At 39.1% G+C, this 25,020-nt stretch overlaps 1 protein-coding gene across 8 annotated transcripts in view; it reads left to right on the top strand.

Annotated features, from left to right (window-relative positions):
* The window catches only part of LOC126542781 (uncharacterized), a 230,391-nt gene that overhangs the window by 55,180 nt on the left and 150,191 nt on the right, over positions 1-25,020 (top strand). Inside the window, exon 8 of one of the 8 annotated variants that reach the window (XM_055077429.2) lies at positions 7,171-7,189. The exons of 6 other annotated variants lie outside the window; for them this stretch is intronic. In XM_055077429.2, the coding sequence (XP_054933404.1) occupies positions 7,171-7,174 (4 nt within the window). In that variant the 3' untranslated portion in view covers positions 7,175-7,189. Of the gene's footprint in view, positions 1-7,170; positions 7,195-25,020 lie in introns of those variants that run through there. One more of the 8 variants, XM_055077435.2, reaches the window with a different exon arrangement.

The following is a 25,020-nucleotide window of genomic DNA, read 5'->3' on the forward strand; positions in this document are numbered from 1 at the left end:
CGCAACAATATTCCATTTCAAGCGGAAACAACAGCAAAAGCAAGGCCTACAGTGATTTAATATTTTGATACTATATAGACTCGTCTAAGGGCCGCACTTTTTTTTTCTCACAATTTTGACAAGGTGCGACCCTTACATGGGACCGAACCATTTGGTTCCATTTAAGGGCTGCTACTAGATGCCCCTTGCCATCTAGTAGTGGGACATGGAAGTGCGCAGAACGTGTGGCATCTGGGCACTGAAGGTGATTGCTTCTCTGCTGGGAATTCCCCCCTTCCCCCCCCAAATGTTGGGCTACCAAGTTAGTTGGAGGTGGGGCCCTTTCATGGGTGTGGCCATTACACGGGCATAATCCTTACATGATTCTATATAGTAGCTTAAGGGTTCATGACACGTTCATTTCTGAACTTGATTGTCGTGCGGTGCGCACATTTGGTGCCAGCAGCTGGCGAAGGAAGAAAGGGAGGAGAGTGGCTTTGAAAGCAATAAAGAAGAGAGTAGGCGAGCTGAGGCAGAGAAGCACAGTGGGAATGCTGGGTGCCTTTTTTTGCTGACACATTATTTGACCATGGCAAATGCAGTGGAAGATAGAGTTGGCGCTCCTGTCTACTTGCTCTATGGCAGGTGCAGTCAAATCCATGACATCATGGTGACCTTGTGCAAGAACTTCAATGCGGCACCACCACCTGTCTTTCATTTTTGTCTTTTCTGGCTTACCAAGCATCTTTTTGCGGCAAGAGTGTTTTCTATCTTTTTTTTTTCAATATTGTAGCAGGATAATTTACTAAGCTGAGATAATTTTTCTCTTTAGTGTCCCTTTAAGAAGTTACAATCTACTTTTTCCTTTTTTGCTAATATTTCACTTAATTTGAAATTGGAATAATGCAGCAAACTACTGTCCCTTGGTGGTTATGGTAATTTCTTTGTGTGCATGATGGAAAAGCTTTAACATGCCCAAAGAATATAGCTGCATACTAGTCCATTTTAGAGAAAATTTATGTAATGAGAATTGGTGCTTAATTGTTAGGTTAGTACACTTATCACCACAGCAGGTATGCTTCAGTCTGAATTATTCCAAGTGCATTGGTTTCTTGCTCTAACTTACATGAAAATGGAGCTTAGAAAAGCTTGCAAGCCTAGCCATAAGGCCATCACAGAGGAGTGGATGATTTATGGCCTATGTACCCCCCCCCCCCACCCTTTTTTTTTAATTTGCAAGGTGTACATCTGGGGTGCCGGCCTTGTTAGAGCCTGCCTATAGTGACCTTACTTTGCCTTTGTTTCAATCATCGTAAGGCAAGTAAAGTGGGACTGGCGAAAATAGTAATTGTTGGTGCAGCAGTTTGCACTGTTCATAATTAAGAGATACTGCATGTATTACCCATAGAGATGCTAAACAGCTATATTAACCTCTTAACAGAATGGGGTTTTAAAAATGGTGACAACAGCTATTGAAATCGATGAAAAACAAGAGGTTGTGCCGAGTAAAAATTTATTTCAACTGTATTAAGTCTTGTTTTTCTGTATAATTTGGCAAGATTCTTAGTCGATTGTCACCAATGTTTGCTTACTCTAATATAGCTTAAAGCATGTATAAGTTGTCTGTACCTTTAAGACCACTCTACTTGTTATTGTGACACTTCTTTCATTGAATTATTGCATGTGGAATATATTGTTTTGCCCACTCCTAATTATGTGGAGTTATTGTGTTCTTCTGAATGCAGCCGTTATGCAGCCGTTATTTTTTTTTTTGTGTGTGTGTATGCGTGTGTGTGTTCCTATGTGGCAAGCTTTCACATAGTACATCCTATGTGCAATACATTATTTGTTATTTCTCTCAATTGCGGCTGTGAACGCCTGTTTACATACTCTTAATGTTATTATTTTTCTTTTTCCTCCTTTTTTTTTTCACTTAATTTGCACACCTTCTGTAATGTCTTTCTGCTTGTGGCCACTATGACCTGCCCAGCATAACAGCTTTTGAAGCCAGGTCTTCATCAACATTACACAAGAAAGAAAAAAAAAAAAAGAGAGAAAGAAAGCTTACGTGCGTACACACCAATACTGACTCACATAAATTCTTATTTTGATAGGTTTTGCTGAAGCTAGTACTGTTATAACAAACACTGAGGTTCTTGATAAAGCCACTGTACCATCAGCATACATTGTAACATGAAGTTAAAAGGAGCTAGAATATTTCTCCATTTACACATTTACTAGGGTTCGTGATGTCGGCTGAATTCAATCTCTGGCACAAAGTTTTTTAACTGCACAATGTTAAGAAATATTCTGGTCTGTTGTCTCCTGTTCATGCTTAAAGTTATGCTCATGGTACTTATGTGATTCAGGATGTATGCGCATTCGCCTATTAGACCACTGCATGCCTTCTTAATTTCAAGTACTGTATCTGTGGAACTGAATTAAGCTTTGTCTTTTTCAGTTTTTACTGTAGCGCACAACACTGATGGACTTTGTTTTTTCGTTTCTTTTGAAAAGTCTTTGACAGACATGGTTCTGTGCAGCTATAATTCAATGAAGGTGTAACAAGTACAGCTCTTGTTCATTTTCTGCTATTATTGCATTATTGAAAAATTTTGTCTGCCATACCTAGTTTTTCGTAGGTACAGTGTCAGAAATATAGTAGTTTTTGTGCCTCATTTGGAAGGAAGAAAAAATGTAACAAAAGAAATACTGATTACAATGATAGCGTCTGTCATAGCTTCAGCAAATTGTGTAGCTTACGTTTGTACATGTCCACACTATGCGCAAGATGGGAATAATTATCGGTAAGAGCCTTTTTAAGTCTACTGTAAGATAAACCAGAAGTTTTGGTTGAGCTAGTTGGTCAGACATACTGGTAGACGGAGTAAGGCATGAAAACAAGGCCAACACAGGACTGGAATGGGTGGAAAGTGGCATCTGTTCTGTCTAAGTGTGTTCTTCATCCTAGTTTTTTTGTGTGCTTTAATCTTTCTACCAGTTAGCTGAAGGCCTTCCGAATAAATTTCTGCTTGCCTTTGTCCTGCGTCACTCAAGTCTATCTTGAGTTCAGCTAATTCAATTAGTATGCTATAAAAATAATTGCACTTGTAAACTCTATTCATTTTACAAGAAATGTAAACACTATTCTCATCCGTCCAGTCTATGCTGAACCTTACTTTAATTTTTAAAAATAAATAAGATTACAGAGTTGAGTCTTCGCACGAAACTAAAATTGTGTTTGACTACCTTAGCCAATCTTTTTAAGCCTTATCTTCCCTACCGGACAGCAGTTCTTACTTCTTTAATAAGGCCTTTAAATGATGTACCCACATCTGCATATTCCTGTTGAAAGTGCCCATTACGTTTTTATACAAACGTTTTCCTGTACATATTTTTTATATGAAGTCAAAATTAGAATGGAATGTATTATTTCATCTTTAAGTATCGTTGCAAATGGTTGTATACAAATAACAAATACATTTGGTGAGCTGAAGCTTGCAGCGTGTGAGATGTCTGTATTCTATGTTTGCACTCCAGGCAAAAGACATTGTATTTGTAAAACTTTATGTACTATCTGGCAATTTTGACATGATTGACGTATTTATATTTATATTTGCCCCTGTATCTACCAGCTGGTTATGTAGGTGCGGCAGGCCCATTTACAGTGCATTTCTCCAAGGTGTTTGCCGCATCTTTTGGATGAGTGCAGCTTAAAATGACTCATCGGACCTAATCTGTGAACAGCTAAAACCACTGTTGCAACTGCTTTCATTTCGCTTTGGTGCAGTAGCATTCTTGCTGTTTCTTGAACAAGACACTACATCAGTGTCAGCTCCTTCATCATTAAAACGACAAGTGATGATGCTGTCTTAGTAGCAGCCTCTTGTTACACATATGATAGTGGGATAAAGCCTTCAGGCAGCTGATCTCACAGTTGTATTTCACAAATGCATTTTTGAGGTCAGGTAAAATGCCATGAACTACCTGGTGTACTGCCAAGTCAATAATGTGGCTTTTTGGGCGTGTTGGTGAGACATGAAAAAAAAAACTTTTAAGCGCACAACGAAACGAGGACGGTGAAAGAACAGGAGACACACGAGCGCTAACTTGAAACAGTTTTTATGGAGACACGCGAAGCGGTAAATAAAGGCTTTTTTGGCCGAACGTCACACAAGCGCAGCTTGCAAAACTATCAGTGACGACGCAAGTATTGTAATTCCTTTGAAGATAAAGCAATGGACGGCTTAGACACACAGTTCTCTCTGAAACTATTGATCATCTTTGCCTCGATAATTTCACACATCAGTTGGCAGCTGCTTATTGTGATGATGGCGCATGCAATCGTGATAGATTGGCACACATCTCGATTTTTCACCGGGGCCTGCGCTTTGGCCGGAACTGGAAACAGCACTAAGATTATCACTATATTCACACTTTCTACAGTGCACATCAAGAAACCCTCTGCACTTTTCTCTCGCATTTGTACAGTGTTCATGAAGGCAGTCATTTTCACACCTCCTACTCTGACCTCTAAGGGTTGATCCAGAAATAAGGTTCCCATCAATTTTAGAAGTAGAAAACATTGTTTATTCTCACAGAAACTTGCATCATTGGAAAGATGAAACTTTGCTCTATTTTTTTGCATAATCGCCATCTTTTTCTATGCATTTTTGTAGATGGTGCTCTAATTTCTGTATCCTAATATCCCAATGTTGTAGAACTATGCCGCCAACCCATTGAGGAATCGTTTCACCTCTTCTTTGACTTCATCGTCGCTCCGGAAGCATTGGCCACTCAAATGTTCCTTTAACTTGGGGAACAAGTGATAATCACTAGGCGTGAGGTCTGGACTGTACGGTGGATGGGGCATGACAGTCTACCCAAAGTGTGTCAAAAGTTTCATGTGAGACGTGAGGTCGGGCATTGTCGTGAAAGCAGCATCACACCGGCTGCCAGTCATCCTCACCAGCAGTTCTGGATAGCTCGCCTGAGTTTTCTTAGTGTTGCACAATAACTGTCCGAGTTGATTGCTGTCCCAAGCTCCATGAAATGATCAGCAGTATCCCCTATGATCCCAAAAAACACTGGCCATAACTTTGCCAGCAGCAGGAGTTTGTTTGAACTTCTTTGCGACTGGTGACTCTGGGTGATGCCACTGTTTGGATTTTTGTTTGTTTTGGGAGTGAAATGAAAACACATTTTGTCTCCCATAACAATGGAGTCCAACAATCCTTCCTTATCTTCTTGACACTTTTGAAGAAACTGGCGAGCACAGTCAAGGCATTTCTCCTTGTGGTCTGATGTCAATAGCCGCGGTACCCATTGAGCACAACACATGTGATACCCCAATTTTTCAGTCAAAGCTCTTTCCACTGTACCGTAAGAACTCCCAGGAAACTGAGCAACAAGTTCACGAACGGACGGTGATCCTCCTGTTTTGAAGCACTTCGCATTGGGCCGTCTCGATAACTGCCTCTGAAACTGACAGTCTTCCACTCCATTCTTCATCGTGGACTTCCTTTCGACTGGCACTAAACTCCCTGCATTACTTTAGGACGTGTTGAACGGACATACACTTGCCGCCATAGACCTCTGTCAACTGACGATGAATATCCACGGGTGGAGTCCTTTGGCATGCAAAAAAGCGAATTACAGAACGAGTCTTGCACTTGGCGAGATCAACAATGGGAACCTCCATATCGGACGGCTGCCGAGCCAAAAATGAGCGGTGCAGCGAAGCGGGGTCAGGAGTAATTGAGAGTGGTGTAACAGCCATGCGCAGCAGTGTTGCCGGATTTCACCTCGCACCTTCCCATGGGGCTGGAGCTCTTTGGAAACCGTATTTCTGGATCAACCTTCGTATATGAGTCTTACCAAAGGCAATTAGTATACTATATATGATCGATTCTACACAGTTCTTGAACTTGTCCTTGTGCTTCTTATTGCAGCCAAGCTTGTGAGAGGCGTAGGGGCTGGTCATTCTGCACATTTCTTATAGCTTGTCACGAGTAGAAAAAACAGCTTGAACATTCACCTTTTGCCCAACATTTTTTAGTCGATGCGACAAACCGTGAACATACAGAATCACCGCAAACTTCTGCTTCCCAGCAGAAGCCCGCATTGCATATGGCAGTTTTGACGACTTCCATTTTAGAATGGCTTCAGCGACACTGACGACTCTGCCCAGTCAATACTGGTTAAGAGGGGCATCACAAAATCATGCCTTTCTAATACATTGCGTAAGTCTTGTCATTGAAGCTGCGAGCATCAATGAACAAACCCTCCATTGACTGCTTCTAAGTACCCTACTCATGTTCTAGTCAGTGTCGCTGAAGGCATCCTAAAATGTAAGCCAAAGCTGCCGGATGCCATGCAGGCTTCCACTGAGAAGTAGAAACTTGTGGTGATTCTGCACATTCACGGCTTGTCACATTGACTAAAAGAGGTTGGGCAAAACGCAAGTGTCCAAGTTGTTTTTTTCTGCTCCTGACAAGTTTTAAAAAATGTGCAGAATGACCAGTCCTTGCGCTTCTCACAGGCTTGGATGCAATAAGAAGCACAAGGACAAGTTTGTGAAATGTGTGGAATCGATCGTATGTAGTATACCAATCGCCTGTGGTAAGACTTTATAGGTCAGAGGGGGCGGTGTTAAAATGACTGCCTCCGTAAACACCATAGGAATGTGAGAGGAAAGTGCGGAGGGTTTCTTGATGTGGTGTGAGTACAGTGATAATCTTAGAGCTGTTTCCAGTTCTGGCCAAAGCACAGTCTCCGGTGAAAAATCAAGCTGCGTGCCAATCTATCACTAATGCGCCCTCGTCACAAGAAGCAGCTGCCAACTGACGCATGAAATTATCCAGGCAGAGATGATCGATAGATTAGGAGATAACTGCATGTCCAAGCTGTCCATTGCTTTATCTTCAAAGGAATTACAATACTTGCATCGTCACTGATAGTTTTGCTAGATGCGCTTGCATCATGTCTGGCCAAAAAAGCCTTTATTCACCTCTTTGTGAGTCTCAGTAAAAAAATTTTGCAAGTTAGCGCTCATGCGTCTCCTGTCTTCTTTCACCGTCCTTGTCTGGTTGTGTACTAAAAAGTTTTTTGCCATGCTAACTAATAATTAAATATGATAATTACACCAAGTTCATAACCACATTGCTCACTCTGCCCTTCTTTCCTTTTCAGATGATGTAAGGCCACAGTCTCCATCTTATCATCGTGCGGTATGGAGCATTATACCCGGATCAAGGCAAAGGTTAACCTCACGGCCACCTCGGTCATCATTTTCACCACCACCACCAAGTGACGATTCGGCTGACTCTTTCTCCTGCTCTTTCTGCTCAAAAGTATTCAAGGCACGTCCTTTACTGAAACAGCATCTCAGTGTCCACATGGAGAATTCACTATCCTGTCCTCACTGTGGAGCAAAATTTCGCTGGCGATCCACACGTCGCAACCATATCAGAAAGTTTCATGAGCCCGAGATGTTTTCATCACCGTGAGAGCCCACGTCACTGCATGAATACTTTTTTGTTGTTTATTTAAAAGATATATTTAAGCATTGCTGTGCTTTATTGAAGCATTCTGAGAGTTTAACCATTTTCTGTGACTGTTGAATGTTTTGAGTTCTCACTGCTGCACTGTTGCTGTGGTGAAGCACTGTTGGGTAGCCTCAGAATGTCTGTCACTGTTTCTTAATACTAGTTTGCTGACATTGGTAATGCATATTCAAATCTTGGTGTGTCCTTATGTTTGAGCAAGAATGATCTAGTGTTGAACTAACATGCACTAAATTGACAGCACTACACTACCAGAGTTCTGTGCTTGGTAGCTTTAGTTGAAATGTGAACTGCGCTTGTGTTTTTATGGATCATGGTTGGCTTTTTATATATACATCATAGCTGAGTTTTGTGAGTAAGTCATCGTGTGCACTCTCTCTTTTTGAGAAGTGATCTAGTCTGATATTATTGGAATGAATTTTGGGTTTTATCACACAGAAACACTCAATTATCTTTACATACTTTTTTGTCTGTTTATTTGTTGTTACCTACATGTTGATCCTTTCTGTCACACCTCCGGCTACAAGTCACAAATCTCCAAAAGTAAATCTAATCTAGTTGTTCCTGTTATGTGACAGCACAAACTAGTCATATTCTTTTCTGCTGGCTTGGTATTCTATCCTGGCAGCCCGCAAACATACAAAAGTCATTTCTTTCATTTCTAGTCACAACTTAGTCAACATGCACATTTTAAAACTGATATTAGTGTTATAATAAAGCACTGCCTTTTTCTAGATTGTTAAAGTGAAAGGCATAGCTCTGAAGACAGTAGTATTTTGATGCCTACTTTTCGCCTAATCAGCACAGTTTTGCAATCAACAAAGCTTGTTCTTTCTAGTGGAATACTTATAAGAAGACCTAACTTTATATTATTTATTGATTATAGCTAAAAGCAGACTGCATTGTGATAGTAACCTTAGGCAGTGACAGCACCATTATTGTTTAGTGTGTTAGAGCATTTCTGTTTTTGTTCTTTAGCTAATCTTGTGCTTCATTTGCTTCAGCAGGTGATTGTTTAAGTGTTTTGCAAATGCTTTCTATTATCACGAAAGCCAAGTGAACAGGACAGCTGCAATTTACATATAATACAGAAACCACTATGCAATGTTTATATTTATTACTTCTAAACAATACTGTTCATACTTTCACATCCAAACATTAATAATACAGTCTGGCCAGAAGGCTCAAGGTTACACAGAAGCAAGTTTGGTCATGAAGTTGCTTTATGGAATGTTGTGGAATTTCTCTGCTGTAAGTTAGGTATCAATTTTATAACAGTTTTAGAGTGAATGGGGAATTTTAATGTTCTCTTTGCATTGCATATTACTGGTGGGTCATATTTTGTGTGTGTTGTACTCTGTGGCAGCAAACATCTAATTCATTCCTGTGGTGAGAAAGCAGTACCTTTTTGGAAAAGTCAGTGCAAAAGTCAGTGCAGGTAAAAAATTGTCAAGTCCAGCTGCAAAAAGCATGAAGAGCCTGTAGCTGACCAGAAATGCTATGGCCCTCTTGTCACCCACATATGCTCTGGTGGTGTGTGAGGTGACACACCAGAGTCAAATGATTAAAAAAAAAAAAGTGCGAGATGGTGCTACCCCTTTAGTTCTCTACTGAGTTTCCCTCCACATGGGAATGAGACACATAACAATAAGCAAGTCCAAATGCTGGAAAAAGCATATGAATCTGCATACAAGATTTGAGCAACGCACACTGGGTGCTAAAATTGAAAGGAGGTAAGGCTAAAGCAAAGAAAGTTCTGCCCAGGTGTGAGTGAAAGGAATTAAGTGATGACTATTGTTCGAAAATCTTAGTGGGAATAGCAGAGAAACTTTCATGCATCATATCTGAGGTATTTACTGCAAAATCAGTTATTGTCTCTATATGGTAGTGACCCATTGCACTGTGGGTCATTGGCAGGTCACCTTATAAGGGTGGCGTGAAATAGCTCAATGCTTTGATAACGTCTGCAAGACACCAATTGTGGGGTGGTGGAATTTTGTATTTGTAGCCTGAAAAAGGAGTGAATGTATGTGGCCCATTAGTGTTAATAACGTGCATCACATGCATCAATGTTACATGGCATGTAGCCCATTGTCTGGCCACAATGCACAGAAATTGAGACATTGTGAAACAGCTCTCACAAGAAATGTGTTTGTCTAGCCTTTCTGCCCTTCTGTTTTAATTAACGTATAATCTGTTATTCCATACTACTTTTGAAGTGGAAAAATTGTGTTAAAGTGAACTTTAATGTTGATATATCTTGCTACTCACAGTCAAGAGTGCCATGGACAAGTATAACTCGCCTGCTTTTGTCCAGTTAAATGGGAAGCATAAGAAGGCAATTCGGGTTTTAACTCTCCTTGCCTGCAATTAACCCTTTGACACCGGAAGTATTATAGGCATGGAAGAAAACACTGTTGAAGGAGCTTTTAACTTCATTTAGCCCTCGTAACTGAATGCCACATATATTTTGTGTGAGGACTGAATTTTTGTGAAGTTTGGGGTATGTCACAATTTCACGACATCTGGTACTTAGGCCAAGAAATGTTGCACACATTAGAGAGTTTTAGAATAGGGGCCCCAAACGTTTTGGGGCCCCAAAGAAATAGCGTCGAAGCCACTGCGCATGCGCGAGACGCAAACTGCGTTTGGGTTTTGCGTTGGGAACGCTATTTCACCGATTTAGCGGGAGCTCAAATAGCGTTCCCAAAAGCTTTGCGTCAACAAACATGGCGGCACCCATCGAAGCGACGGCTCTAACCTAGCACCAAACTGGGTTCGATTCGCGGTAATGCGTGAAGTTCGCAAGCTAGGAGAAGTGACTGCAGTTATCGCTTTCTCTCAACTAGCGTGTGTTATCAAGATTGATTCATTAGACGCCGCTGATTCCGAATTCGAGTGTGGATTTTATGGCTCGTAGGCCTAACACGGCTAAGCTTGGCTGGTGAAGGCACGTAAAGGTGGTTTTGTTGCTGCAAACTAAGCACAACTAATTGTTTGCTGCTTGAAGAATAACCTCTAAATTGTAATTAAACGCGAATACACGCAAGTCAAAATCACTATTCATATCATAAGATGGTATATTTTATTTAATTATTTTTAATCGTTTTTTTTAGACGCCGTAGTGGCGCTGTCAGCGCAAGACGCTATCTGCAAACGCAAAGCCCTATTCTAAAACTCTTCACTCCTGCGTGCCCCAATGCTAACACCCGCAAAGCTCTTTGGGGCCCCAAAATATTGGGGCCCCTATTCTAAAACTCCCTATTGTAAGAAAAAAAAAAAGTCTGAAGCAGTTCTTAGCTTCAATTGCACAAAAAATTTTATTTTTCACTAAGCGTAACCACATATTTGATGAATTAGTGATACAACATTTTCTGGTAACCTATGGATGGATGGTAACCTATGACAGTTGAAAATACTGAAAACAGTTGACACTTCTGTGCAGACAGAGGTGTACATGGCACTTGGTGCACATCAAAAACTGTCTGTCCCTTTCATCCTAGGTGCTTGCATGGCTGGCATGTGCTGTTTATGGCTAACTTGTGTCCGATGCTGTCAGTGCTAAAGCCGGCTAAAGGTAAAGGACGGAGGTGGGGGGGGTTAGGACTGAACATCCCCCCTCCTTAAAATTTTGTTTTTCCAGAGATATTTTGCACAAAACGACATGCAACAATGCGTCACCACCTGCCTGCCCTGCACCCCTACCCTTGTCAGGTGCATGTTCTGAAAAATTATTTCTAGCTTTGCCGCTGGCTGCAGGCACCGACTTCGCACGACTTCTCCTCCTCTCTGGCAGAAGGCGTGAGCGAAACCCCTTCCTTCTTTAAAAGGGCCTAATGTCCATTACCTGCCGAAAAACAAGGCACTTTCTTGGTCTTTGGACAACATGTTGCTACAGCCATTGAGTGCTGCAAATGCTGAATGTTGTGAATTCGTGACATACCTTAGGCAAAGTGGTAATGCATAAATGAACTGCATTTTCAAGCTCATTACATACCCATCGAATCTCTAGGATGTAAACAATACATGTATGAAGAAAATTTTGTACGCAAGAACTGACTTTCTTTATGTTCACAAAGCCTGTTCAATATATTTGATGTTGCACGTGTGAGCACATCATTGATCAAGGCTCCAAACAGTGGTTGCCTGCCTCCTGCAATTGCTCCTAAATGGCATCGCATGTCAGTGCTGAAAAACATTGTTGTGAATGTGTGACAGCAGGCAGTTGACCAAGAAAACATACTCCCAGGGCAAAGGCTGTGTTTATTCGGTATGTTGCAAATTCTTGACAACAGGCGTTATAGGGTTAATTAACTAGGTGCATAATGAGTATTGTAAATTGCCTAGATATCACAAGTGATCTGTAGGAGTGCACATGCAAGAACACTCTGGCAGTAGTCCTGCTTTTCAGTCCAGAGATCATTCTTTCCCGCATTTTTTTTGAGGCATCAAGCAATGTAGGCAATGTAAAGAAAAACCAGAGGCAAGTTTGCCGTATTTAAGAGGCCTATATCTTGAAACTTTGGCACACTTTGGCGTACCTACTGGCCAAGCTCCAGGTTCAAACAAGGTGTATGACCTTCATAGTGCCAAGTAATGCTCACCACTTTTTATTGGTACGGAATGGGTGTCTGATATTAATATTTCTAGATTTGGTTGTACGAAAAAAAACATTAGTGTTGTTATAAAAAAAAATTTTGCTGTCACATCACAAATGCCCATTTGAATGTTTTATTTAGATTCCAGCTCATTTTTCACATATGGCTATTATGGCAATATATACACAAGCAAATCAAGTTAAATATTTTGGAAGAATGAATGCAGACACACCTTTTGTGTCTGTGCATTTATTCCTCCAAAATATTTAACCTGATTTTTTGTGTTCGCTAAGATGGTTCTTTTTCTATTTCCTCTGTAACATTGACAAAAGCAGCATTTAGTTGTTATTATTTGATATCCTAGCTTCTTTAGAAGTGACAGGCAGCAAAGCAACCGAGCCGAGTAACAGACTTCCAAATTAATTTCTTCTGTGTAGTTGTCTTGGGTTCGTGTGGCCAAGCAGTACTGTGAAAACATGCTGTGAAGTCCTCATATAATAATATCACATATAATTAGATTGTAATAGCCAGCCACATTTTCCAATACTAAATCGCTATGCAGACATAGATTACATGTAACAATGAAATTTATGCCACATATTGGATATAATGATTAAATTGCATTTGAAACAGCTGTTTCTGGAGCATGTTGGGCGTCACATAAAATAAAACGATGAAATTCCACCAGCCAAAAGTTGCTGGTACAAGCTAAGGATGCTGAATAGATGAGACAGCTTTCAACTGCACGTTTACCTGTATTTGTCCACATCTTTTTGTTTTTTAAGCTTCGAATGTGATTGTTGCAGGTTATGATGGTAATTGTAAATAAGTTTTGTATTTTCAAATTTCTCGAAGTTCTCCCCCTTTTAGTTATATAAGGAAATCGCATACTCAAAACACTGTTTAGGAGTCACATTAGAATTTAATAATGCATTGCTTTTATTGTGGAAAGACGTTACTACAATTTTTATAGTATACTGCACAGTATACATGCTAGTCAAATACTAGAAATACCTGGGGTGGTGGCATCTTTGATCGATTAGGCAATAAAATTGTGATACGATGAACTGTTGCAACTTCCTTTAATAGTGCCAATCTTCATAGGTTATCCCATCATTAAGTATGTGCTATTTAAAGACATTATGACATAGCATATTTGTGAATGGCCCTTGCTGCATGTTGTGTGCCTCGTGTCGTTCAGTTTTCCGAAGGCACACTTTTTTTTGCATTCTCCCAGAGCTTTCAAAGCATCAATTCTCATGTTGGAAATAGCTCTCAGGCAATGCATAGGAATTCATTGTGATTGTCTACACATTCATTAAAACTGCATGGTTGGTTTTTGGAGGAAATGACATGAAAAAGAAGATAGAATCATACTTTTACTCCAGCTCATCTGTGTGTATGGGCCTTCGCTTTTCCTTCAGTAACTTCAGTATACATGTACCTTGAGGACCTGAATCAGTAATTCTTATTTTCCTACATAGTTCAAACTTAGTTTTTAACTTTCGGCCCTTATGTGTACATCATGGCCAAGTTCACAGCAATGCCCATCCTTGTTTCTCTCTTTGACCCTACAATATATTTTTACTTGATATGGCTGTTATACTAGTGGTTAGCTGGTTAGCAGAAAATAAGGCTCTTGTTATATGTTTTTGTTTATGTTTTCAGATGTCTTGACTAAACTCCTCAGTTTAGTTTATAGGAATAATGCAGTGCTTGAATTTACTTGCACTCAAGCACAATTTTGTGTATTGCATAGAAATTACATTGCCTGTTCTGTTTCTGAAAAAGTGAAGCTGCCTTAAAGCTAAAGTAGCCTATGCAAACAGGAACTGTGTTAAACATTAGAAACTGGTAATCTGTGTGGCTATGCAAGATTTTGTGAGGTTTTCATCATGTACTTGTCAAAGTTGAGAAATGTGTACAAGATACATGGCTATGGACCGTGATGTGCTCAATGTGTAACATACTCTACATGTAGATTAGGTTTCAGGCCAGACAGTTTTTGTGCATGATTCAATCAGATTATGCTGGGATCTGCAAAACTTGTTACATTTCTTTCGTTGTTTTCAAATATTTTTTTATGGGCACTATAGAGCTCTTGTCTTGGTAAGTCCTGATTTCTTTGTTGTACACAGCACAACTGTTAGTCAGTTATATTGTGCTCAGTGCTTATATGAAAATACATCTGCCTATGCCTTTACATAAATATGGCACACTGAATTGTTGTAGGCAGTCCTCAGAAACTCAAATTAATGTTTGCTAGATTTAAAAATGTTAGACAATACATGATTTTACTAAAAGTTGTCTGACTACATTTGTTGTTTAACTTACCTAAATGCAAGTGTTCAGCTGATGAAGTCATCAATCTCCTACTGTGTTGCATTAAGTGCCTTGCTTTACTTTTATGGTATGATCTCCCATTTATCGTCATGCTGATTAGTGCAGAACACTTTTTTAAAGCTTTTTTTTTTTTCACATTTGTTAAGGCTTGGTTTCTTCTTCTTTTTTTTTTTTTTGTACATGAGCTGTACAACTTCGAGCCCTTGGGCCATATCTTTAACCACTCCTTTATTTTCCATTCTTTGTATTGTAATTCATCATGCTGAGTGGCCAATCCTGATAATAATTCAAACTCTGGGACATTTGAGCCAATGACAAAGGGCGAAAAATGATGGAAAACAAAATGGATTGTTATGAAATGTGAACTCTGGATACACAAGTTTTAGAATTGGGCAAACGTGATTACAGCTAAGCAGGTTGTGAGTCATTTGCATGCTGTAAACATATCTTTTATCCATTTCAATCTGCAGCAACGTGTCACGAGAACTACTTTGGTGTTAATAATTTTCTCTAAGAAAAAAGAAAGAAGAATGTGCATATCAGTAAAAATCGAGCTTTACTGCAGACAAACTGCACTCCGCCCAGCAGTAGTTGTCATAACATACTGCGCAATACCAGAAATTTATCTGGCAGTGATATAAAACAAAATAGAAGACGACTGTTTATAAGACCATAACCAATCTGTAAGTGTTTGACTTCTTTATGCTGTCATGAACCATGCTAGCTTCTCGAGCAGTCGCAAGATGCTGTTCTCTCGCTTTTTCTATTTAGAAGTTTCGCATTTTCTGGTCTATAGCCTGTGCCTAGTATTTAGTTCATAGAGGCACACCTGCCAACGCTTTCAAATTTTCCATCAACTTTACAAATTGGGGCTCATTTTGGGATTTTACGAATGATGCATGAAGTTTTATGAAAATTAATTTCTTTTAGCGAAAAAGCTTTGCCTGTCGGTTTCCGAACCTTCTGTTGGAAGTATTCTGATGGTGAAGGAAGCCATGATGTACTTTATTCGAGCAAGTTTATGCAGACAAATTTCTTGAAGGGAGACACTCCTCGAAACAACTTTTTCTTTTTTACTTGTACTAGAGGTTTCAAAATTCAGCCAATTATAGAGTTTTCGATGCACATTTTAAATAAGTCGTTACTTTTTGTGTAGCTGTCATAGTTTCTGAGTTCTGTGATTAATGGCAGAATATAGTAATCTTTGTGGACACTTCTTTATTTACTAAATTTTCACAAAAAGCATCATGCTGTAGCCTGTTTAGCTCTTTGTAGATCACAAAGTGCAAATATCTAGCCAAACACCATGTACAGATACTGAAACTATGCAAAAAGATTAGAGCATTTCAACTAACCTTTTTTCTTGATTCCCTGAAATATAACCTTGTACTATTGCAACTATTACTTGGATATATTGCAGTTTCAAGTAGGTATCAGCACTGTACAAATCTTCAAGAGTATGCCAAATTTCGTTTGTATAAAACAATTTTTAATGTACAAGGTTATTTTCATGTGATTGTGGCAAAAGTTAGTTGAAGTGCCCTAAGATATTTCTCATAGTTCCAGTAATTGTAGGTGCTGTTTGGAACAATATTGGCCCTTAGTGGTCTACAAAAAGCTAAATAAGCTACAGCGCACCCGCCAGGGTTGCTTAGTGGCTATAGTGTTGGGCTGCTAAGCACGAGGTCATGGGATCGAATCCCGGCCATGGTGGCCATATTTCGATGGGGGCGAAATGCGCGAACACCCGAGTACCTAGATTTGGGTGCACGTTAAAGAACCCCAGGTGGTCTAAATTTCCGGAGTCCCCCCGCTATGGCGTGCCTCATAATCAGAAAGTGGTTTTGGCACTTGTTGAAGCCAGGCTTTAAAAAAGAAGTGTGCATTATAACCCCCTCCCCTCTAGATGTTGTGTCAGTGGTATTTTTATGAATTCTGAAGTTCACAGGTTGACCAGCACGTAAAGGTGAAATTAGAAGTATAGTAGTTTTTTTTTTTAATAGTTTGCACCGAGTGTGTGGAGTATGCTGAAGCTTTACAGCACTTACAGGTGCCAACATTAGAAAGATCATTGCTGGTTTTCTTTTGCTGCCATGAAAAGCCACAGGTGCATTCAGGCTTTGTTTATGTAAAATAGCATCTTTTACAGCTGGTGAAGGTCTTTCTGACTGTAAAAACAAATGTTAAATGTTAAATTATGTGTGCTCCTCACCTTTGGATATTCCACATTACATGAAAAGTCTGCTTTTGCTTTTGTAGTCCATAAACCATATACTGGAAAATGTGGCATAATTTTTAGCATGTGTCTTGTGATACAACACAGATACTTGACCTCATTAAGAAGAAGCTTTAGCTCGGGCCCAACTCCGACGCGGCCTATTCAAATACATGTAAAACGCAAAAACGTTTTTATGAGATAACCCCTGGAGTGATTTTAATGAAATTTGTTATATTTGAAAGAGAAAGTTAAATTCTAGTGACTGTTGGAAGCGGAATTTCGATTTAGTGCTTGAATTTTCTTAAAACGATTTTCAAATATTAGACAGTTTGAAAAAAATAGAAGCACGAAGTTTACAAATTCATAGCTCTGCATCAAGAACTAATATCGTGGTTATGTAAACGGCATCCATTAGATAATTCAAAGCAGACAAATTCAAGATGTCATTTTACATCTTACGTGAATTTGTTACGTTGGTTACAAGGGTTTTGAAAAAGTTGTATTTTCCTATTATTAAATTTTTTTTATATTCATGTGTAACATATCAATTTTGTCTGCTTTAGATGTACTGTGAGATCCAATTCACCGAATCGTATTATCAATTTTTTTTGTTGATTTACAGAGTTGTAAACTTGATAACTTCCTTTTGGAAAATTTTAGATTTTTGCCAATTTTTAATAAAAAATTGACGGCCTCACTCAAAAATTCGAAACCATCAGTCACCAGATTTAAAATTTTTCTTTTAAATGCAACAAACCTCGTCCAATTTGGTGCAGTGGTTGCCGAGAAAAATGAATTCTCCTTTTACATGTATTTAGATAGGAGCCCCCGAGCTAAAGCTTCCTCTTAACTTGAAATATATAGAACCATGGAAAAAATGTAAATTATGTAGCACAATGGCGTAATAGTTCTGCGGAATAAAAGTTACACAATAAAAGAAAAAAAGCTTGGGAACTGAAACTTGAAACTTTGATGCAGAGACACATATTACCTTTATCTACCTGTTACATGGCTATTTTAAGCACTCATTCATCTCTGCAGGAGTGTTTGGTCTGATGGTTTGTGGCACCTAGGATCCGATGCTCAGCTGTACAACTTTACACGGAATTTCAGAATTGGCACTGTTGCACCCAAGGAAACTGGGTGCTACATCTTTTCCATGCAAGTAGCACAATTCTTGCAGTATATTTGTTCTTTGGCAGTCATTTTGGTGTGGACATCATGCAACTTAAATGGACCACTAGCTGACCATTAGTATAGCAGCATTCTTCTAATACAACAGAAAACTTAATGTCCACAGTGCCCAGTCTCGCAGCAGTTACATAGAATATGATGTGAAATATTTTATAAGAAATATTTCAATCTGCAGTCATGCTGCTCATGTTAATGCAATGCTATACTGAAAACACCTGTGAGTTTGATTGGAATTTCAGAATTGGCACTGTTGCACCCAAGAAAACTGGGTGCTACATCTTTTCCTTGCAAGCAGCACAATTCTTGCAGTATATTTGTGCAACATACTGCCTGCATAAGAAAAATACCAATAACAAGTGCGAGTGAAGCTATATGAAATTTATTGCTTGTTTATCAAGGCAACCATAGTATGTCTCGTGCCTTCATAACTGCTAAAGAAGACATGAGCAGCGCTAGGGTTCTCATAAACCAGAGCTTGAGCCAACAAAATATGTAGGAGCATGCTGGTTTCCCAAATTGTCTGGTAAAATTTGCAGCAAAAAGATGCAGTTTAATTATCTCTGATTTTGAATAAACAAGTATCTCAAGGTTTTACTATATAATGGTGTGAATTTGGGAGTGCCATTCTGTTATTTGTTGGCATGTGAGTAGTGCACGTGTTCCTTTAATCACTTTACACTATCTATTATTTGAGTTTGCACTATAAGAACTGTCCTTTATTAAGTGGAGTATTACTTGCAGTGTATTGTCATTGTCTCGTTTTATGGTGGTTACTGAGAGAGTTCTTCTTAAGGCTTGTGCCAAATAGTACTGTGATTTTTTATAGTAAATTCAAGATTTTATAGGAACTCTGCTGGTTCTTTGTGTATGAATAAACTGAAGTGGCTTGTTGTAATGAATTTATGATGGTTTTCTTGCTAGAATTTGATTGATGTTGAGTGCTTTCTTGCAGTTTATTTTGAATGCAATAAAGTCCAGCTTGTCATGTTTGGGACAGGCTGGTAAGAGTGCCACAAGGTTGTTTTTCTTTTTATGTGTGTGTGGGTTTTCTGTTGTGAGAATGTCTTGTTGCATTTTTTTTTTGTGCTGCCTAATGTCACAGCTTTGCACATTTTAAAACTCCCATGCAGTGCCAACTTTCATATATATTCAGAAACAAATCTAATAACTGTTGTATTTCAAAGAAAGTAAAATAAAATTTCTTTCACAAAAAGATTTTCATATGATGCAAGATAGCAGGAATGGCAGTGTATTTGTCATCCCATTTGCTGATGGAAATTATTGTGAAAGAATTTACTTGTGTTAAGTTTTCAGTTGACTAGCTTAAAATCTTAAATCAAACTTAAATGTTGAAATGCTTCCTTGAACACCAAGTATTCCGATTGCTGCATGGTGTTTTGGTGCAAGCTACATTTCATGCTTTTCTTTTTCCCCTGGTTTGTTAAAGCATTTCTGAGTAGTGTGTGGCTGACATATCTCACGCTTATTCAGGGGAAAATTGATTGAATATACGGCAGTCTGCTTTATTCGGTGCAATAGCAGCAATGTTTAGCATTGCAGTATGTTATTCTATAGTGCTGTGTGTGTTGGCAGGTTCATGATGTGCATCCTAAGTAATCTGCCCATCGAAACTCTGTTGTATAAACGCTGAAATTGATTCAAGAAGTGCATTTTACCATTTTATGTATACACTACCTACGATGTGAAAAACCTACACCAAGAAAATTTCTTTAAATATTTTTACGACTGCATTTTATAGCGCCAGCTGTTGATATTATGTCACTTGTACACCTTCAGTTGAACTTGGTGATTCACACCAACTTGACAAAATATCGTAATAAAGTAAAAGTTTTATTTGTTTGGATTTTAAAATGTTTCGAGATATTCATATTGAAGTACAAAAGTTTTTATTGTAGAAATTCTCACCCAATAACTTCGCTGTGCAGCTCATTTTTTTTATTGGCTTATGCCACTTTTTCTTGTTTAGATTTATACCTGTCTCAAACGTCAGAGGCACAGAAGGCGTTCTAAGTTAATGTGCAAATAAAAACAGATGTGCTCATGGGCAGTACACAAGAATAGCTGCTACTACATAAATTTGTATGAGGTTTCCTTGAAGTGTTGGTTATTTTGAATAATGGCTGTGCAGGTAATTTAGGAAAGAGTTGACTACACTGGTTTGGCGTATATGGACATAACAAAAGCATTTGTGTACGTGATGCAATTCCAACCTCTTAACATATCGGACAAATAAGATGCATAGGTAAAGAAAAAAATAGATGTTGAGCCAGTGAAAAATTGTGCAAGACTTTGTAGATTCCTTTTTATGAAGGTAGCAGTGTTCTGTTGGATAATTTCTAGCAAATATTGGGGCATACGAAAAAATTAAATAATGAGTATCCAAACACACACTTAGCCTTGATAATACTGCATGCAGGGTGAATTTTACTAGTTCAGTCAAATTCAAAGATACATTTGAGGTAAGCTATTTGTTTGCCAGTGGTTCTAGTTACAGGCTTAAATTTACATTTGGCAAGAATAGTTAAAATGGCGTTGTGTTTTCATTTGCCTTATTGTAACACTCATGTTTTCTTGGACTTTCCATTTTTTCCTCTTTTACGTTTGCAACTGCATTGCCAGGACTTTATGGCCAGAACAACATGTATGTGGCTAATTTTGTGTGTTATGGCTGAGCACTTAGTGAACTGGCTGCCCTTCTGAACCCTTTGCACAGCTGAGCACAAAGCATTGCTATGTTTAATACCAGTAGGCAAACAATGGCCATGGGAGAGGATCACACAAGCACAAGAGGTGCATTCTGAATGCATTTTTTCATTCCTCTTTTGTGCCCATAATCTGTCCTGTGACATTAGGTGCTATAATGGTCCAGTACCAGCCAGGCTAGAGCTGACATGTTGGTCAGTGTAAAACTAAACCACGTGCTGCTCTCCTTTCAGTTCCACTCATCGCTACACGTCCGGCACTTCGCAACGCCTCTCGTGCACGAAATGTCCTCAAGGGCCTCTTTAAGTGCAACCAGTGTCGAGCAGAGTTCACAGAAAACGCCAACCTGTCACGCCATCGCCGCACAATGCATGCAGCGGTGCCAAGTGTGTTTGTCTGCCACATCTGCACAAGGACATTTAATCGCAGTGACAACATGCACATGCACATCAAGAATGTTCATGGTGGAGGCAGTGTGGTGGCATCAAAGTGAAGCACACTTCGGCTGCAGAACTATCCACATGGGAGAACCTGCTTGGTGTCTTCTGGTGCTCTTCAATGTGTGAACTACCACATGTGATGATTAGGCAGATATGTGAAGCTGTTGTTGAGAAGTGTTTATCAAATGTTCATGCTTCTGATCAAAAGAAGCGCTAATGAAAGTGGTGTCTTGCTCAGGACATTTCAGTGATAATATTTTGCATTATGAGAGAACTATTGAGCTTGTCATTCCACAGATCTCGGTTAGAAGTTACATTAGCAGCCTATAGAATGTGACAATTGTATGCAATTTCTGTTAAAACACAAGTCCGATGAACAAGCTCTTTTTCAAATGTCAGCTTCTAGGATGGACCAAAACTTCAGAACTTCACTTTGGCCTAGTTGGTATTTACTGCATATCATATTGACCGCAAATAAAGACGGGGACAGAGGGAGCGAACACATAAACAGCACGGGCGGTATGCAACACATAAACCGCCTGTGCTGTTTACGTGTTCTCTCCCTCTGTCCCTGTCTTTATTTGCGGTCAATATGATATACGGACCAAAACTTACCTGATTGTTACACTAGCTGTCATATGGTACCTGCTTGACAATGTTTGTGGAGCCAAAGATAAGATTTATTCGCCTCTACTGTGATCTTCTAAAACACTCGTGCAAAGCAGACTTGTTTATTTTGCAAGCACTAAGTACGATTTAGATAAACTTAGTGAAACAAGACTAAGTGATGTTACAGAGAAATTTACATCCTACTTGAGGCACTTGGAAGCAGGACAGTAATCTTTAGATGCACAATCTTGGGCAAGGAGTGCAGCTGCAAGTGGCTGCATATCTTTTTGCGTGCAGGATGTCAGTGTATCGTGAATTTGCACCATACAGCTTTTCGGCCTGTACAAAAGCATTCCATTACATGTTGAGCTTTGGTAAATGATTGTTGTGGGTGCATTGTCTGACACAGCTGCGATAAGTGCTATTTTGTGGCATGCTTACCTAAAAAGTTTGCTCATTAGTATTCTGTTGTATAGTGGAACACAATAACAATGACAGTTATGCTGGTCAGTCTTATGACATCAGCACAATAGGGATGTTCAGCTTGGCAAGTTGGTAAGGTGTCAGAGTGAAAAAGAGCATGTACAGGATGGAGAACATAAAGAAATGACACTGGCATGAGCACTTAAATGAGAGCTTCTGTCACTTGTGTCATTATTTTTTAATGTCTGTTATGTTCATGCTATTCTTTTGCTATAACATGAACACCTTTAAATATAAATATTTTGTATTCAGCATATAGACACCTTGAACACCCTTAATTAATATTTTGGTTCTTATGCCCTTTTAAAACACTTCCATTTAAAATAGATGTTTATATTGAATTCCTTGAAAACTGTGATGCTGGCAATCTGATTATAAAAACCAGCAAACATAAGATGTGGAAGCACATGCTAGGAGCCGTGCACTGGGTGGTCCTGTAAAATACATATTGGTATTGTATGTCAGAAAGGGCTATGTTCACAAGCTTTATTTGAGTCAGAAGGCCACATGTCATGAAGAAAGTACTGCAGTGTGGGGCAATCCGTGTTAATGCCAAACAGTGCATATATTATTTTTTTTGTTCGTGTTTTCTCACTTAAAAAAATATATTTGAAGAAATTCACGCACACTTTCATGTTTTTATTTTTGCATTAGTCTAGATCAATATTGCCTTGTGTAGTACACTGTTGACTGCCCATTCAAAAGGTTAAAGCCATATCACTATTGCCTTAAACACCATGAAATATGGAGGTAGCTTTTGCATGGTCATATCTGAAAGCCAGGGCTAACAGTATCTGCTGAAGTGGCTCAGGAGTAGAAAAGTCTCTCTCGATAGACATCTTAACTGTTCCACAGCGATGAGAGAGAAAGTTAAAAAGAAAAGATAGGGGAGAGGAAAGATATATTAGACAAAGACAAAAGGAAAAAAAGAGTGTCACAATGTCACAGCACCGCTAAGCTCTCTTAGCATAAATGATGAGGAAGAACAGAACTGCTGCATGTGGGCCAGTACTGTTAGCGCTGCAGCCAGCCATCGTGAAGCAGAGCTGGGCTGAACAAGGTGCTGTTATGTGATATGTGGTTTGCAGTAGATAGCCCTGCTTTTAATTTGCATTCAATATACCGCAAGACTACTGTCAGGTGACTCTCTAAAGGGCAAGCTTTGCTGCCATTAAGGGAAATATGATGCCTTTTGTCATGCTTCTGTTCTTGTTGCATGTTGCCATGACTACATCCTTGGAACTTTTTCAATACTAGGGCAGCACTACATCAGAATTTCTGGAAGCTTTGAGTGAACTTACAGAAATGTGCATCTCACCTGTAAGCAGCTATTTGCTCGCTCGTGCCACATGCCAGACTAAACATAAAATTTTATGTTATTGAACTTGTAACAAATCACACCACATGCATACACCAGTAACATAACTATATCGAAATTTTTCAGTTTGTGGAAACATTTGTGGGTCTCGGCTGGTAACCTGCTTTTATTCATCTTCTTTTGCACATTAAATGCTTATAGGTATCTTTTTTGGTGGTCTATACAGAATGTTATCTGTGAGAACCAATTAGAAATTTCCAGTTCACATTGACATGTTGTTGCTTTGCAGAGAGACTCTGCTGCCAGCCTTGCTTTAACAGCCATTCTGACACTCGTAAGCTCTACAAAGTTATAAACCATGCTTATAAAGATATTGTATTCCACCCCCTCCCTAGAAATTAAGCCCGAGTACACCTCATCCACACTAACTTTAGCTGAAGTTCACAGTTAGTTAAATAGGCCTTACAGCACTGTCTTGCTCCTGAAGAAGCACTGCATGATGCAAGAAGTTTACAGAAGCATTTTGTATGATTAGAGTTATCAGCAACTCAAAGTTGCCTCTTGTCAAAATTGAGGGTTTCATCTTTGTCCCTTATGGTACTCTGGATGCTGTGAGACTCACTTATGTGAGTAGTGCTCCACCCAGTGATGTTTCATGCTGTGGTTTTTCTTTTTTTCTTCTAGCTCACCTAAGCTAGCTATACCCATATTTTAGTGCACGATTCGTCATGCTTATTCAGTTGGCTTTCTGTACATTTGTTCCTACACTTTAGTTTGCGCTCTCTGCTGCTTTGTCAGTGTAGTGTCTGCCGTTCTGTGCTGATTTGGTGAATAGCAACCATGTTATACTTGGAATAAACTTAATGTTTTTAGTGCCACAAAAGACAAACGTTCACAAGAGTATTTAATTTTTTGTGGCACTACAAACACTAATAGTAATCTAAAGCACTAACTTTGCTGTCAAGAGCCGTAATAACGTAAAACTATTACAATCAGTTTTTATTCCAATCCTGCCATTAGCCTTCCGTGATAGTCAGCATGGCTCGTGCTGCACACTCGTATAGGTGGGGCCCGAGACATTTTGATGAATCATGGAAGGCTAATGGTGGATTTGGAATAAAAACTGATTTTAATAGTTTTAAGTTATCCCAGCTGTGATGCCTTTCATGCTGTGATGCTCCTAGTGGCAGTGAGAGGCAAGCAGTTTAGGGAGTGCAGGAATAGGGCATTCAACATTGTAGGTGATCTGTAGGGTCTCTCTTGTCTGGAAAATTTTGTTTGGGTGTTTGTTATTACAGCTGCTACTGAACAAATGATTGTATAAAGTTTGAAATATATATTGAGCCTCCTAACAGTTAAAGCATCTAGAGTTATACATATATGAGACAGATCCTTTCAGTTTTATTTTCTGTGTGAGCTACCTTTTAAACAAAAATTATGCTGTAAACTACAAACTTAATACCTAGCATAAGTAACCCATACACTGTATTTATTCCTTTGAAGCTTACAATTTCTTTGTTGCACTTATAAGTTGCAGTATGATTAGGAA

This window comes from Dermacentor andersoni, chromosome 2 (assembly GCF_023375885.2).
Source record: "Dermacentor andersoni chromosome 2, qqDerAnde1_hic_scaffold, whole genome shotgun sequence".
In the NCBI taxonomy this organism is placed as follows: Eukaryota; Metazoa; Arthropoda; class Arachnida; order Ixodida; family Ixodidae; genus Dermacentor; species Dermacentor andersoni.